Source organism: Coregonus lavaretus (assembly GCF_964263955.1).
Source record: "Coregonus lavaretus genome assembly, chromosome: 12".
NCBI classification, from domain to species: Eukaryota; Metazoa; Chordata; class Actinopteri; order Salmoniformes; family Salmonidae; genus Coregonus; species Coregonus lavaretus.
In genome coordinates this window covers 53,006,367-53,024,196 of record NC_139999.1, presented here as the reverse complement: position 1 = coordinate 53,024,196, position 17,830 = coordinate 53,006,367, and the positions used below count along the sequence as shown (strand labels likewise).

The following is a 17,830-nucleotide window of genomic DNA, read 5'->3' as shown; positions in this document are numbered from 1 at the left end:
TATACAGTGGCTTGCGAAAGTGTTCACCCCCCTTGGCATTTTTCCTATTTTGTTGCCTTACAACCTGGAATTAAAATGGATTTTTTGGGGGTTTGTATCATTTGATTTACAACACATGCCTACCACTTTGAAGATGCAAAATATTTTTTCTTGTGAAACAAAGAAGAAATAAGACAAAAAAAACTGGAAACTTGAGCGTGCATAACTATACAAGTCAATACTTTGTAGAGCCACCTGTTGCAGCAATTATAGCTGCAAGTCTCTTGGAGTATGTCTCTATAAACTTGGCCCATCTAGCCACTGGGATTTTTGCCTATTCTTCAAGGCAAAACTGCTCCAGCTCCTTCAAGTTGGATGGGTTCCACTGGTGTACAGCAATCTTTAAGTCATACCATAGATTCTCAATTGGATTGAGGTCTGGGCTTTGACTAGGCCATTCCAATACATTTAAATATTTCCCCTTAAACCACTCAAGTGTTGCTTTAGCAGTATGCTTAGGGTCCTTGTCCTGCTGGAAGGTGAACCTCCGTCCCTGTCTGAAATCTCTGGAAGACTGAAACAGGTTTCCCTCTAGAATGTCACTGTATTTAGCACCACCCATCATTCCTTCAATTCTGACCAGTTTCCCAGTCCCTGCCGATGAAAAACATCCACACAGCATGATGCTGCCAACACCATGCTTCACTATGAGGATGGTGTTCTCAGGGTGAGGAGAGGTGTTGGGTTTGCGCCAGACATAACGTTTTCCTTGAGGACCAAAAAGCTCAATTTTAGTCTCATCTGACCAGAGTACCTTCTTCCATATGTTTTGGGGAGTCTCTCACATGCCTTTTGGCGAACACCAAACGTGTTTGCTTATTTTTTCTCTTCTGGCCACTCTTCCGTGAAACCCAGCTCTGTGTAGCGTAAAGCTTAAAGTGGTCCTATGGACAGATACTCCATTCTCCGCTGTGGAGCTTTGCAGCTCCTTCAGGGTTATCTTTGGTTTCTTTGTTGCCTCTCTGATTAATGCCCTCCTTGCCTGGTCCGTGAGTTTTGGTGGGAGGCCCTCTCTTGGCAGGTTTGTTGTGGTGCCATATTCTTTCAATTTTTTAATGATGGATTTAATGGTGCTCCGTGGGATGTTCAAAGTTTCTGATATTTTTTTAAATAATCTGTACTTCTCCACAACTTATTCCCTGACCTGTTTGGAGAGCTCCTTGGTCTTCATGGTGCCGCTTGCTTGGTGGTGCCCCTTGCTTAGTGGTGTTGCAGACTCTGGGGCCTTCAGAACTGGTGTATATATACTGAGAACATGTGAACACTTAGACTGCATACAGGTGGACTTTATTTAACTAATTATGTGACTTCTGAAGGTAATTGGTTGCACCAGATCTTATTTAGGGGCTTCATAGCAAAAGGGGTGAATACATATGCACTTCACATTCTTAGGTTATTTATTCTTTTGCATTTTTTGAAACAAGTTATTTTTTTCATTTCACTTCACCAATTTGCACTATTTTGTGTATGTCCAATGACATGAAATTCAAATAAAAATCCATTTAAATTACAGGTTGTAATGCAACAAAATAGGAAAAACGCCAAGGGGGCTGAATACTTTTGCAAGGCACTGTACACAGTACCCGTCAAAAGTTTGGACACACCTACTCATTCAAGGGTTTTTCTTTATTTTTACTATTTTCTACATTGTAGAATAGTGAAAACATCAAAACTATGAAATAACACATACGGAATCATGTAGTAACCAAAAAAAAAGTGTTAAACAAGTCAAAATATATTTTATATTTGAGATTCTTCAAATAGCCACCCTTTGCCTTGAGAGCTTTTCACACTCTTGGCATTCTCTCAACCAGCTTCACCTGGAATGTTTTTCCAACAGTTTGAAGGAGTTCCCACATATGCTGAGCACTTGTTGGCTGCTTTTTCTTCACTCTGCCATCCGACTCATCCCAAACCATCTCAATTGGGTTGAGGTCGGGGGATTGTGGAGGCCAGGTCATCTGATGCAGCACTCCATCACTCTCCTTCTTGGTAAAATAGTCCTTACACAGCCTGGAGGTGTGTTGGGTTATTGTCCTGTTGAAAAACAAATGAGAGTGGGACTAAGCCCAAACCAGATGGGATGGCGTATCGCTGCAGAATGCTGTGGTAGCCATGCTGGTTAAGTGTGCCTTGAATTCTAAATAAACCACAACAGTGTCACCAGCAAAGCACCCCCACACCATAACACCTCTTCCTCCATAATTTACGGTGGGAAATACACATGTGGAGATCATCCGTTCACCCACATCGCGTCTCACAAAGACACGGCGGTTGGAACCACAAATCTCCAATTTGGACTCCAGATCAAAGGACACATTTCCACCGGTCTAATGCTTGTGTTACTTGGCCCAAGCAGGTCTCTTCTTCTTATTGGTGTCCTTTAGTAGTGGTTTTTTTGCAGCAATTTGACCATGAAGGCCTGATTCACACAGTCCCCTCTGAACAGTTGATGTTGAGATGTGTCTGTGACGAACTCTGTGAAGCATTTGTTTGGGCTGCAATTTCTGAGGCTGGTAACTCTAATGAACTTGTCCTCTGCAGCAGAGGTAACTCTGGGTCTTCCATTCCTGTGGCGGTCCTCATGAGAGCCAGCTCCTCATAGTGTTTGATGGTTTTTGCGACTGCACTTGAAGAACCTTTCAAAGTTCTTGAAATGTTCCGTATTGACTGACCTTCATGTCTTAAAGTAATGATGGACTGTCGTTTCTATTTGCTATTTGAGCCGTTCTTGGTATTTTACCAAATAGGACTATCTTCTGTATACCATCCCTACCTTGTCACAAAACAACCGATTGGCTCAAACGCATTAAGAAGGAAAGAAATTCCACAAATTAACTTAAGGCACACCTGTTAATTGAAATGCATTCCAGGTGACTACATCATGAAGCTGGTTGAGAGAATGCCAAGATTGTGCAAAACTGTCATCAAGGCAAAGGGTGGCTAATTGAATAACTTTTTGGGTTACTACATGATTCCGTATGTGTAATTTCATAGTTTTGATGTCTTCACTATTATTCTACAATGTAGAAAATAGTAAACATAAAGAAAAACCCTTGAATGAGTAGGTGTGTCCTAACTTTTGACTGGTAGTATAAAAAAATAATTATATATATATATATATATATATATATATATATATATATATATATATATATATATATATATATATATATACACACACAAACACACACACACACACACACACAGTGAGGGAAAAAAGTATTTGATCCCCTGCTGATTTTGTACGTTTGCCCACTGACAAAGACATGATCAGTCTATAATTGTAATGGTAGGTTTATTTGAACAGTGAGAGACAGAATAACAACAAAAAAATCCAGTAAAACGCATGTCAAAAATGTTATAAATTGATTTGCATTTTAAATGAGGGAAATAAGTATTTGACCCCTCTGCAAAACATGACTTAGTACTTGGTGGCAAAACCCTTGTTGGCAATCACAGAGGTCAGACGTTTCTTGTAGTTGGCCACCAGGTTTGCACACATCTCAGGAGGGATTTTGTCCCACTCCTCTTTGCAGATCTTCTCCAAGTCATTAAGGTTTCGAGGCTGACGTTTGGCAACTCGAACCTTCAGCTCCCTCCACAGATTTTCTATGGGATTAAGGTCTGGAGACTGGCTAGGCCACTCCAGGACCTTAATGTGCTTCTTCTTGAGCCACTCCTTTGTTGCCTTGGCCGTGTGTTTTGGGTCATTGTCATGCTGGAATACCCATCCACGACCCATTTTCAATGCCCTGGCTGAGGGAAGGAGGTTCTCACCCAAGATTTGACGGTACATGGTGCCGTCCATCGTCCCTTTGATGCGGTGAAGTTGTCCTGTCCCCTTAGCAGAAAAACACTCCCAAAGCATAATGTTTCCACCTCCATGTTTGACAGTGGGGATGGTGTTCTTGGGGTTATAGGCAGCATTCCTCCTCCTCCAAACACGGCGAGTTGAGTTGATGCCAAAGAGCTCGATTTTGGTCTCATCTGACCACAACACTTTCACCCAGTTCTCCTCTGAATCATTCAGATGTTCATTGGCAAACTTCAGACGGGCCTGTATATGTGGTCTAGCGAAGGCGAAGGTCTAGAGCCATGCGTCCTCCGAAACACGACCCTGCCAAGCCGTACTGCTTCTTGACACACTGCTCGCTTAACCCGGAAGACAGCCGCACCAATGTGTTGGAGGAAACACCGTCCAGCTGGCGACCGAAATCAGCTTGCAGGCGCTCAGCCCGCCACAAGGAGTCGCTAAAGCGCGATGGGACAAGGAAATCCCGGCAGACCAAACCCTCCCGGACGACGCTGGGCCAATTGTGCACCGCCTCATGGGTCTCCCGGTCACGGCCGGCTGTGACATAGCCTGGGTTCGAACCCGGAACTGTAGTGACGCCTCAAACACTGCGATGCAGTGCCTTAGACCACTGCTCCACTCGGGAGAACATACATAATATTTGTGATGATCTCTGTCTCCATGAAGCCTGGAGGATTATGCATCCAAATGAGAATTACTCTACTATTTAATCCACCACACATACAACTTTTTCTATAATTGACTACTTTTTAACTTCACAACTGGGTTTTAGACCGAGATATCGGTATCATGTGTTTTTTGGACCATTCCCAGGTCATCATAGTAATTTACCCACCTTACAGGGTCAGAAGGTAAGATCAGAAGGTGGCGCTTAAACCCTATGCCAGGGTTCTTCAATTCCGGTCCTGGAGGGCCGAAACACCTCTGTTTTTCATCATCTCCTTCTAATCAGGGGCTAATTCAGACCTGGGACACCAGGTGAGTGCAATTAACTACCAGGTAGAAATAAAAAACAGAAGTGTTTCGGCCCTCCAGGACCGGAATTGAAGAACCCTGCCCTATGCTATTTAACACACCTGAATGCATCGTCTATTTAAAGAATCAATGGAATCTCTATATTGAGAACGATGAAACATCCAACATATCTCCTTCAATAATTTGGGAAACAGGCAAGACAGTTATGAGAGGGAATTATTTGTAGTACTACATTGTTGGGTTTAGAGCTTGCAAGGCAATGAAGGCATTTCACTGTAATTGTGCATGTGACATTAAAACTTGAATATTATTTCCTATGTCGCAGCTAAAAGAAAGAAAACATTAAAACTACAGTTGGACTTAGATTTAAGGCATCTTGATTAAATTAAAAATACTTCCTCCAAACAGCTCTTCAAAGAATTACAAGCTGCAAGATCAGCATTAGACCAATTTCTTACAGATAAATCAGAAGCATCTATTTTCCAGGCTAGACACAGATTATATGAATATGGAAGTAAGCCAAGTCGCCTCCTCTCAAAACTGGCAAAGAATATAACAGCACCAGACGCTATCCCTTCATTAAAGGATCAATCGGGGGTGGAACGACTCAACACTAGGGAAATTAACTGTCTCTCTACAGATCAGACTCCAGCAATAATATGGCTGACATGAAATCCTTTCTGGATAAACTCTCTCCCAACAATACCTGTGAGAGACAGAATTACAATGCAAGAGATATCCGAAGAAATACAAGAGGCAATTAAAACCCTTAAAAATGGGAAGTCCCCAGGTCCTGATGGGTTTAGACCAGAGTTTCATAAGAATTGACAAGATTTAACTGAATCCCTATTTAGGAATGTATACAGACTTCCTTTGCCAAAGGCAAACTACCTCCAACTTTAAACCATGCTAATATTTATCTTATTCTTAAGAAAAGTAAACCAGCAGAAGACTGCTTGAGCTATAGGCCTGTGTCCCTTATTAATGTGGACAGTAAGATCTTATCTAAGATCCTAGCTAGGAGACTAGAAAGATTTCTACCAACTTTAATAAAGCTGGTTTAATTAATTTCATTAACTGGATAACGTTGATCTACCATGCCCCTCAGGCTGCTGTGATAACAAATGGAATGCAGTCACAGTTTTTTGGGGGGGTAGAGGGACACGACAGGGCTGGCCACTGTCGCCCGTCATTTGCCTTGGTATTATACATACCCAGGAAGGTCGTACAGGTGTCAAGATTGGAAGACAAACCCACATATATCTCTCTATATGCAGATGATATTTTGTTATTAATTTCTAACCCATAAATGTCTATTCCCATTCTTATTAACTTAAAAAGAGGTTTAGCGCCTTTTCTGGTTACAAAATGAATTGTAATAAATCAGAAGCTATGCCCCTAGGGAGCTTGGGTGACAATTTGAACAATTTCAGTTCAATTAGACAAAAACTTGTTTTGTTTATCTTGGTGTAAAAATCACAAATAAACTTCAAAACCTGTCCAACAGCAACTTACCACCTGTACTTAGAGCAGCTAAGGAAGACCTAGACAGGTTGACGGACTTGCCATTATCATGGTTGGGTAGAATTAATCTGATGAAAATGAATGTTTTCCCAAGACTTTTGTATCCTCTACAGATGGTCCCATTATATATACACCAACAAATACTTTGAATAAACTCAATAAATATCGCAGACTTTAAATGGCACAGAAAAATACCAAGGCTGAGAATGAGTAAACTGCAGCTACCGTATAATTTAGGAGGCCTGGCAATACCTAATTTGGTATTTTATAACTGGGCATGTCATCCTCACATAATTGCAGAATGGCTCAGAGATTAACCTTGCTCTAAAATGGATCAGTAATGACTCTTGCGTCACATTTCCGTAAGCATTAAATCAGTTTCATGACTGGTAACTGAAACTCAGCACAGAAACATAACCTGAATCTTAACAGTACCTTTAAAGGGATACTTCGGGATTTTGGCAATGAGGCCATTTTCACGTCTCTGTGTCCAGTATGAAGGAACATAGAGGTAGTTTCGTGAGCCAATGCTAACTAGCGTTAGTGCAATGACTGCTAGTTAGCAGTTCTGACTCCCCTTATTAATAACAAGGTCTTTCCCGCTGTCGTTTCTGACAGCATTTTCCACCTCTGGTACCAGAAAGGTATAAGGTCAATAGAGATGTTTGATGGTGACATTGCTATCATTTCAGCAAATCCAACAAAAATATGATGTATCACACAGACAATTCTATGCGTATCTTATTGAATCCAAGATGGTGTTCCCCCCACATAACCCCAGTTGACAAGCTCCTGTTGAAAGCTGAAAGACCTAAGCACTTTATTTCTTCATTTTATGCTGCTATACACTACTGTAGAAAGTAACTCAAGTGCTCTAATTAGGGTATGGGAAACAGAGATGGAAAGAGGCACAAAAATTCAAAACTGGATAAAGGCTGTGCTCGAGGCAAGACAACTGTTCATCTGTGAGATGCAATATAAGATTATGCATAAGGTTCATAGGACTCTCATTATACAGTTGAAGTCGGAAGTTTACATACACTTAGGTTGGAGTCATTAAAACTCGGTTTTTCAACCACTCCACACATTTCTTGTTAACAAACTATAGTTTTGGCAAGTCGGTTCAGATATCTACTTTGTGCATGACACAAGTGATTTTTCCAACAATTGTTTACAGTTTATTTCACTGTATCACAATTCCAGTGGGTCAGAAGTTTACATACACTAAGTTGACTGTGCCTTAAACAGCTTTGAAAATTCCAGAAAATGATGTCATAGCTTTAGAAGCTTCTGATAGGCTAATTGACATCATTTGAGTCAATCCCAGAACAACAGCAAAGGACCTTGTGAAGATGCTGGAGGAAACAGGTACAAAAGTATCTATATCCACAGTAAAACAAGTCCTATATCGACATAACCTGAAAGGCCGCGCAGCAAGGAAGAAGCCACTGCTCCAAAAACGCCATAAAAAAAGCCAGACTAGGGTTTGCAACTGCACATGGGGACAAAGATCGTACTTTTTGGAGAAATGTCCTGTGGTCTGAAGAAACAAAAATAGAACTGTTTGGCCATAATGACCATCGTTATGTTTGGAGGAAAAAGGGGAATGCTTACAAGCCGAAGAACACCATCCCAACCTTGAAGCACGGGGGTGGCAGCATCATGATGTGGAGGTGCTTTGCTGCAGGAGGGACTGGTGCACTTCACAAAATAAATGGCATTATGAGGAAGGAAAATTATGTGGATATATTGAAGCAACATCTCAAGACATCAGTCAGGAAGTTAAAGCTTGGTCGCAAATGGGTCTTCCAAATGGACCCCAAGCATACTTCCAAAGTTGTGGCAAAATGGCTTAAGGACAACAAAGTCAAGGTATTGGAGTGGCCATCACAAAGCCCTGACCTCAATCCTATAGAAAATGTGTGGGCAGAACTGAAAAAGCGTGTGCGAGCAAGGAGGCCTACAAACCTGACTCAGTTACACCAGCTCTGTCAGGAGGAATGGGCCATAATTCACCCAACTTAATGTGGGAAGCTTGTGGAATTCTTCCCGAAACGTTTGACCCAAGTTAAACAATTTAAAGGCAATGCTATCAAATACTAATTGAGTGTATGTAAACTTCTGACCCACTGGGAATGTGATTAAAGAAAAGCTGAAATAAATCATTCTCTCTACTATTATTCTGACATTTCACATTCTTAAAATAAAGTGGTGATCCTAAATGACCTAAGACAGGGAATTTTTACTAGGATTAAATTGGAATTGTGAAAAACAGAATTTAAATATATTAGGCTAAGGTGTATGTAAACTTCCGACTTCAACTGTATGTAATAAAATGAATGCAGAATTCTCTGATACCTGTTATAATTGTAAGAAGGAAAAAGGAATGGCCATCTGTTTTGGAAATTACATTTTTCTTGGAATGGACCCATAAGTGTCGTGGGAAATAGGCCCTCACTCACCATAGCACTGCACAATCTTCTTAAATAATTACTCTGTTGCCCGCAAATACATTCTCCTTAACTGTATGAACTACCAGCCATCAAAAATAAATCAGTGGAATTGTGAGATCTTTAAAGTGCTGCCACTGGAGAAAATGTTTAGGAACAAGGAAGAAGATTTCTTTACAATATTGGACCCCTTTATGCCATCTCTTCCCCCCAATCTTGCAGATACCCAGAGAAGTGTCAATATACAAATACTATGAATCTATGGATCTTTCGTTGATACAACTGGACCCTGGCCCTTTTGACTCCGCTTTCTTGTATGGAATAATTTTTGTTGTATAGCTGTAAGGCAAGGCCTCTATATTCCGTTAGGGGTATTTTGTATTTTATATACACTACAGCCACACACTTTGCGACAGTCAAATTAAGGAAGGCATGTATGGAAAAAAATATTTAGAGGTAATGAAACATTGTAAGAGTGCAGAGAACTCCAAGTGAACGTACAATTCTTATTGTTTTTGTTTACTGTCATTGTTTTGTTGTGCTATGTTTTATGTTCCCTTTCGTTTTGGAAATCAAATATATGTACAATTAGTTTATGATGTTGACCTGAAACAAGGAAAACCAAAACATGTATAAATAAAGATATTTAAAAAAAGCTTTGGTGCAGGCTTTCATTGACCAGTGAGTGGTCAAGCCCTCGTCAGACCTACAACGGTTTAATTCATAGAAAGCCTGCCTGTTTACACTAACAGCAGGTGTACGCACATAATTCCCGCTGTCAAAATATAACAAATATTTCTGACACACCCACAACGCAACAGCGAGTGCACTAAGATTTGTGTTTGCATTTGGTTTGTCAAAATAGAGTCCTCAAGGCATCTACAAACTAGGTTTGGTTTTCTCCTAGCAGAACTCGGTTAGGTGAAGAGAACATCTGCCTCGCATACTTGCTAAAGACCTTGGGTCAAAAAACAAGAAAAAAGCTGCAATATTTAAGTTGTTTGTCCCACTTGAGACACTGTATCAATAACATACCCAGTAACCCTTCCTAAAAATAGCCAGAAACAATCCAAGATTAAGAAATCTACCATTAATTGAAATTTTTGCCGAGGTCTGAGTCGCACAATTTTAGATTTAACTAAGATGTTTGGTGCAGTATTTCTCAAGTGAAAAAAATGTGCATGAAAAGTAGTCTCCTCTCGTTGAACGACAATAAACACTTAATTGAAGAATCCCTACTGTTGACCACTCACAGACAAAGGGGCGTAGACTTCGGCTACCGAATAACGGCTTGCCTCAAGAAAAAAAAGTGTGCGCTCGAACAGCTGAAAACAACCCTGCCGAACACCAAAACTAACAAAAACTTCACAACATTTCTGCAAACTGTGTCGACTGGAAAGCATAGAGTAAGCTTTAGAATCCCTCATCGTACCACATATAGATTTCAATTACAGTGGTATGCTTAGAAAGTGGATTGAATCCTATATCTGTCAAAATAAACCCAACTGGAGACACCTCAATTTTGACACACCAGTGTTGGGGTAAAGTAATTGTAGCTGGTTAGCTAATTGTAGCTGGTTAGCTAATTGTAGCTGGTTAGCTAATTGTAGCTGGTTAGCTAATTGTAGCTGGTTAGCTAATTGTAGCTGGTTAGCTAATTGTAGCTGGTTAGCTAACTAACCTAGCTAACTGTGGGGCAAAAACAATTTATAGTTAGTTAGCTATAACACTGCCCTGTGCTAGCAAACATGACGCTGCCTCCAAAACTGGCACGGCATTTCTACCAATGTTTACATTTTGAAGTGTGTGACGTCTCCACATTCCAAGCATAGTGACATAAGTTACAGTTGAAACGCATTGTCGTGGAATGTGCTACTTACCCCAGCCATGTGGCAGCGGCCCAAGTGGGTCAAACTCTTTGTTTGCTGCAGCTATTTGCTGATCCTGGAGCTACAATGGAGAAACAAGGAGGGAAATTAGCAGAGTTTACAGTACATGTGCTGAAAAATGCTTCTTTACATTGGTATACAGTGGGCTTTACATTGCCTTAATAAGGTTGCTAATCATAGATGAATCAGTAATTTGATAGGTGACTACATGGTCCCACCCTATTACTTTCACCAATCCAACAGGTTCACAACTGTGATTCCTTGAAGGGCAGATGTATGTTATTTTAAGTATTCCTACAGAGCCTGAGGGTATGTCCCATATTATCTCCTTTCTCATGAAGTGTGCACTCGATCACTACTTCCCACAAGCCTAAAAGCATTGGATTGGTGGAGCCATGGGCTAAATGTGAGTTTCCACCATATTTCCTTTACCAGTCATTACTTTTTAGATCAGTGGCCCAATCCCAAATCCACCCCTAGACCCTAGACCCTATACACTTGTGGAGATCTGAGATGATTTGACAGGTGTAAGCAATTTGGTAATAGTTTCAATTTGGCCCTTTGATAAGGTAGGTGGTTCTAAGGCTAAGTTTCACCTTTCAAATAATCTCAGATCTTCACAATTTGGGATTGGGCCTATGCAGGGAAGTGAACGAGTGCACACTTTGGGAGGAAGGAGAGAGAATTGGGACGTAGCTCATGTCTTACCCCAAATATGAACCTCTGGTTGAACTGCTGCATGGCCCCCTGCAGCTGGCTGCGCTGGTGCTGCCACTCCTCGTAGTTGCGCACTGACTCCTGCGTGGGGCGCTGCCACGTGGTGGTCCGGGTGATGTGGTCCACGAAGTACACCCTGCCCATGGGGTCCACACGCCGCTCCCACCTACACGGGACATGAGGGGAGAGGAGAGTGAATTATGTATGACGGCAAAATTATGAAGGCCCTGTTTGAATACTTCAGAAATAAGGATCCATTTCCTGTCTACCTTTCTTGAAGTAATCACAGATCTGAAATGGTTGGATTGGTGTAAGTAATAGGGTGGTAACCTTGCTTACATCTATCCATTCACTTATACAATGAGTGTACAAAACATTAAGAACACCTTCCTAATATTGAGTTGCACCCCCCCTTTTGCCATCAGAACAGCTTAAATTCGTTGGTGAATGGACTTTACAAGGTGTCGAAAGCATTCCAGAGGGATGCTGGCCCATGTTGACTCCAATGCTTCCCACATTTGTGTCAAGTTGGCTGGATGTCTTTTGAGTGGTAGACCATTCTTGATACACGGGAAACTGTTGAGCGTGAAAACCCAGGAGCGTTGCAGTTCTTGACACAAACCAGTGCGCCTGGCACCTACTATCATACCCCGTTCAAAGGCAGTTTAATATTTTGTCTTGCCTATTCACCATCTGATGCATGTCACAATTATCTCAAGGCTTAAAAATCCTTCTTTAAAACTCTCTTCTCCCCTTCATCTACACTGATTGATGTGGATTTAACAAGTGACATCAATAATGGATCATAGATTTCACCTGGATTCACCTGGCCAGTTTGTCATGGAAAGAGCAGGTGTTCATAATGTATTGTACACTCAGCGTACAAAGCCTTCAGAAAGTATTCAGACCCCTTTTTCCACATTTTGTTACAGCTTTGTTCTAAAATGGATTTTAAAATTTAAATTATATCCTCAGCAATCTACACACAATACCCCATAATGACAAAGTGAAAACAGGTTTTTAGAAATGTTTGCACATGTATTAAAAATAAAAAACAGAAATACCTTATTTACATAAGTACTCAGACCCTTTGCTATGAGACTCGAAATTGAGCTCAGGTGCATCCTGTTTACATTTGATCATCCTTGAGATGTTTCTACAACTTGATTGGAGTCCACCTGTGGTAAATTCAATTGATTTGACATGATTTGGAAAGGGACACACCTGTCTATATAAGGTCCCACAGTTGACAGTGCCTGTTAGGCCATCATTGTAAATCAGAAATTGTTCTTAACTGACTTGCCTAGTTAAACAAAGGTTAAATAAAACTAAATAAAAAAAGAGCAAGAATCAAGCCATTAGGTCGAAGTAATTGTCCTTGGAACTCTGAGACAGGATTGTGTCGAGGAACAGATCTGGGGAAGGGCACCAAAACATTTCTACAGCATTGAAGGTCCCTAAGAACAGTGCCCTCCATCATTCTTAAATGGAAGAAGTTTGGAACCACCAAGACTCTTCTTAGAGCTGGCCGCCCGGCCAAACTGAACAATCGGGGGAGAAGGGCCTTGGTCAGAGAGGTGACCAACAACCCAATGGTCACTCTGACAGAGCTCTAGAGTTCCTCTGTGGAGATGGGAGAACCTTCCAGAAGGACAACCATCTCTGCAGCACTCCACCAATCAGGCCTTTATGGTAGAGTGGCCAGACCGAAGCCACTCCTCAGTAAAATGCACATGACAGCCCGCTTGGAGTATGCGAAAAGTCACCTAAAGACTCTCAGACCATGAGAAACAAGATTCTCTGGTCTGATGAAACCAAGATTGAACTCTTTGGCCTGAATGCCAAGTGTCATATCTGGAGGAAACCTGGCACCATCCCTACGGTGAAGCAGCTGTGGGGATGTTTTTCAGCGGCAGGGACTGGGAGACTAGTCAGGATCGAGGCAAAGATGAACGGAGCAAAGTACAGAGATCCTTGATGAAAACCTGTTTCAGAGTGCTCAGGACCTCAGACTGGGGCGAAGGTTCACATTCCAACAGGACAACGACCCTAAGCACACAGCAAAGACAATGCAGGAGTGGCTTCGGGTCTCTGAATGTCCTTGAGTGGCCCAGCCAAAGCCTGGACTTGAACCCAATCGAAACACCTCTGGAGAGACCTGAAAATAGCTGTGCAGCGACGCTCCCCATCCAACCTGATAGAGCTTGAGAGGATCTGCAGAGAAGAATGGGAGAAACTCCCCAAATACAGGTGTGCCAAGCTTGTAGCGTCATACCCAAGAAGACTCTAGACTGTAATTGCTACCAAAGGTGCTTCAACAAAGTACTGAGTAAAGGGTGTGAGTACTTATGTTAATGTTATTTCAGTTATTTATTTTTAATAAATTAGCAAACATTTCTAAAAATCTGTTTTTGCTTTGTCATTAAGGGGTATTGTGTGTAGATTGATGACGGGGGAAAAACTATTTAATCAATTTTAGAATATGGCTGTAACCTAACAAAATGTGGAAAAAGTCAAAGGGTCTGACTATTTTCCGAAGGCACTGTATATCTACACTTAACTCAAAGAAACAAGTAGGGGAGGCATTTCTAAAGTATTACAACAGGGCTGATATTCCTCTAAGGAGGAATTTACCATTACAACTGAGCTAGAACTGGTACCACGCAACATTCCTAGTGGCCATCTTTGTGCAGGTGCTCTATTGAAACTCATTTAACCCAAATTATTTTACATTGTACTTTTACACTTTCTTTAATACAGCGTAATATACACAGTTACTGTAATCCAAAAATACATTGGTTACTTTTCAAAGAGTAGGCTTAGTTATACACTACTGCCGTATGAAAGCCAAACATACAGTATATGAACTAATGATTTGATGAATAAAGTATTTGTTTCTTAAGCGTTAGTTACCCAGAGGGGAGAGACTCTGGTCGGTCCCATGTCGTCCTCTTCTCAATGTGATCCACGAAATACATGCGGCCATTCTGGTCCACCCTCTGCTCCCAGCTTCATACAAAACATATAGAACAGTCAGAAACTAGAGTTGACAGGCAACAGGCTTTCGCAAATGTAGTCTTAATACCTAAAGGAATGTTAAGTTCCTCATAAAAAGCATAGTAAAAATGTGCATTCACATTTCAAAAAATATTACTACTAGTAACTGATGTACATTTTACTATTTATACTTATTACATGCAACTACCCACGTTATGCATTATACAATAGGGATACTGGCACTTATGTAACAGACTAAACGCTGACTAGAGTAATCCATTATCTTTTTGACTGACTGTCACATGAGTTAGCCATTTCTCAAGTCCCATCTACTGGCAGTTGAGAGGTTGTTTGAAATATAAAATTGAAGTGTCAACCGCTATTCATAACCAATGTGGAGTTAAACATTGAGTCAACTCTACAAAGTGGTGTACTACTAAAGTCAACCTTAACGCTCACTTTTACACAATGCAGACACACAGCGTGGGGATATATTGCACAAAACATACAGTAGGCTATATAGGGCATACAGTCAACTCCTGACACTCTTTTTGTACTTGCTAATGATAAACATCTGGTTAGGAATCTATGAGAGTCCCCTTACCCTGGAGGCAGTGGACCGTTAGGGATGACTCGGGGGGGCCCACCGGCTGGGGGTGCACCGGCTGGTGCCCCGATGGGCGGGGGGCCGCTGGCTGCCTGTGGGGGTGCAGCTCCGTTCTCCTGAGGGGGGTCTGAGGAGGTCCCGCTGGCCGAAGCCAGGGACGAGCCGTCTGCAGCAGGGGGCTCACTCACCTCGCTGTGGGTGGAGCTGCTGGAGGAGGCTGGACGGAGGAGAGAAGGTTAGCTGTGGTCGCTAGGAGACGGTAATGAGAATCTAGTAAATAAGGCTAAGGTTACTAGAATGCATATCTGTGTTGAATACCATATCTGGCCAGCACTTTATTCTTTCAATTTCACAATATGGCATGAATAGTGAATGGCATGAAAACATGACTGTTTCATTACATGAGAGAAGGCAATAAATGGACATGGCAATAGCATGTCAGCACATGAAAGGAATATCTTTCAATAGTTCTGTCAGAGAATTCTATGGTTATCTATTGTATTACTATGGTTTTACTTTTTCTATAGTATAGTATTTCTATAGTTTGGCTATGATATTACTATGGTATTGCTGTGGTATTTCTATGGTATTTCTATTGTATTACTACGATATTTCCATGATATTTCGACCATATTTTTATATCAAGGGTAATACTATGGTATTTCGATAGTATTTCTAAGGTATTCTTTTTGCTTGGTGCCCACCTGGGGAAGCGGCTGGTCTGCGTGGGGTGGGTGGGGGAGGCCGTGCAGGTCTGGGCGGCCGTGTGGACTTGGAGCCCCCTGGGGATGGGGCGGGAGACCCCGTGCTGCTGACCGTGTGGCTGTTGGGGACGATGACCCAGTCCTCTGTGGAGTCACTGGAGGGGGACGTGTCCCTGCTGGATCTGGGTGGTATGATATCACTAAAAGTCAAAAGACAGAAACAAAAGTAACAATGCCAATGGATGCTGATCCTCTTTCAACATATACTTTTTCTTCGACGTTTTCACTGTAATGTAGTGCCTTTTGCTTTTTGTTTCTCTTTGTGCCAATTATTTTTGTGATCAACCTTTTTATTTACTACTTTTATTTTACAATACACACATACCGGAGGATCCCATCACTGACATCAGCAATTATGACACTACAAAACAATATAAATATTTACATACTGTCAAGAGTTAACGTCATGTAAAATAAATTGTCCTCCCCCCTCTCCCTTACCAAGAATGTCAATTAATTAGGATCAAGAATTGTTAAGATATGTCCTTTGTTAAGATCATTGCAAATCAGCAAGCAGTTATCCGGACTTCCCAGAGTATATCGATAACGTATTGAAAAAATGCAACTGATATTGATATAGATTTTCCATATCGGTGCCGATCTCTAGTATTCACAATGGGAAGATATGCTACAGTGACTGAGTAATATTACAAAACAGTCTTTTCAAATCAAATCAAACTTTATTGGTCACATCCACATGTTTAGCAGATGTTATTGCGGGTGTAGCGAAAAGCTTGTATTTCTAGCTCTAACAGTGCAGTAATATCTGTGTTTCTTTGGTTTTTTTTACCCCTTTTTCTCCCCAATTTCGTGATATCCAATTGGTAGTAACAGTCTTGTCCCATCGCTGCAACTCCCGTACGGACTCGGGAGAGGCGAATGTCGAGAGCCGTGCGTCCTCCGAAACACAACCCAAACGAGCAGCACTGCATCTTGACACAATGCCGGAAGCTAGCCGCACCAATGTGTCGGAGGAAACACCGTACACCTGGCGACCGTGTCAGCGTGTACTGCGCCCGACCCGCCACAGGAGTCGCTAGTGCGCGATGGGACAAGAACATCCCTGCCGGCCAAACCCTCCCCTAACCTGGACGACGCTGGGCCAATTGTGAGCCGCCCCATGGGTCTCCCGGTCGCGACAGAGCCTGAACCAGGATCTCTAGTTGCACAGCTAGCACTGCGATGCAGTGCCTTAGACCACTGCGCCACTCGGGAGGCCCAGTGCAGTAATATCTAACAATTCAAAACAATACACACAAATCTAATAGTAAAATAATGGAATTAAGAAATATATAAATAAATATTAGGACGAGCAATGTCGGAGTGGCATAGATTAAAATACAGTAGAATAGAATACAGTATATGAGATGAGTAAAGCAAAAATGTGTAAACATTATTAAAGTGACTAGTGTTCCATTATTAAAGTGGCCAGTGATTTCATGTCTATGTATATAGGGCAGCAGTCTCTAAGGTGCAGGGTTACGTAACCAGGTGGAAGCCGCCTAGTGATGGCTATTTAACAGTCTGATGGCCTTGAGATAGAAGGTGTTTTTCAGTCTCTCGGTCCCAGCTTTGACCTCGCCTTCTGGATGATAGTGGGGTGAACAGGCAGTGGCTCGGGTGGTTGATGTCCTTGATGATCTTTTTGGCCTTCCTGTGACATCGGGTGCTGTAGGTGTCCTGGAGGGCAGGTAGTTTGCCCCCGGTGATGCGTTGGGCAGACCGCACCACCCTCTGGAGAGCCTGCGGTTGCGGGCGGTGCAGTTGTCGTACCAGGCGGTGATACAGTCCGACAGGATGCTCTCAGTTGTGCATCTGTAAAAGTTTGTGAGGGTTTTAGGTGCCAAGCCAAACTTCTTCAGCCTCCTGAGGTTGAAGAGGCGTTATTGCGCTTTCTTCACCACACTGTCTGTGTGGGTGGACCATTTCAGATCGTCAGTGATGCGTACGCCGAGGAACTTGAATTTTTCTACCTTCTCCACTGCGGTCCCGTCGATGTGGATAGGGAAATCTCCCTCTGCTGTTTCCTGAAGTCCACGATCAGCTCCTTT

The 17,830-nt window shown here is 42.0% G+C and overlaps 1 protein-coding gene across 4 annotated transcripts in view; it reads right to left on the bottom strand.

Annotated features, from left to right (window-relative positions):
• The window catches only part of LOC311138922 (E3 ubiquitin-protein ligase Itchy-like), a 47,661-nt gene that overhangs the window by 21,481 nt on the left and 8,350 nt on the right, over nucleotides 1-17,830 (bottom strand). For 3 of the 4 annotated variants that reach the window (XM_084173730.1, XM_084173732.1, XM_084173731.1), the window contains exons 7-11: nucleotides 15,720-15,919; nucleotides 15,013-15,232; nucleotides 14,325-14,420; nucleotides 11,403-11,577; nucleotides 10,686-10,755 (exon numbers count right to left, since the gene is read on the bottom strand). In XM_084173730.1, the coding sequence (XP_084029856.1) occupies nucleotides 10,686-10,755; nucleotides 11,403-11,577; nucleotides 14,325-14,420; nucleotides 15,013-15,232; nucleotides 15,720-15,919 (761 nt within the window). The remainder of the gene's footprint in view (nucleotides 1-10,685; nucleotides 10,756-11,402; nucleotides 11,578-14,324; nucleotides 14,421-15,012; nucleotides 15,233-15,719; nucleotides 15,920-17,830) is intronic. The other variant, XM_084173733.1, reaches the window with a different exon arrangement.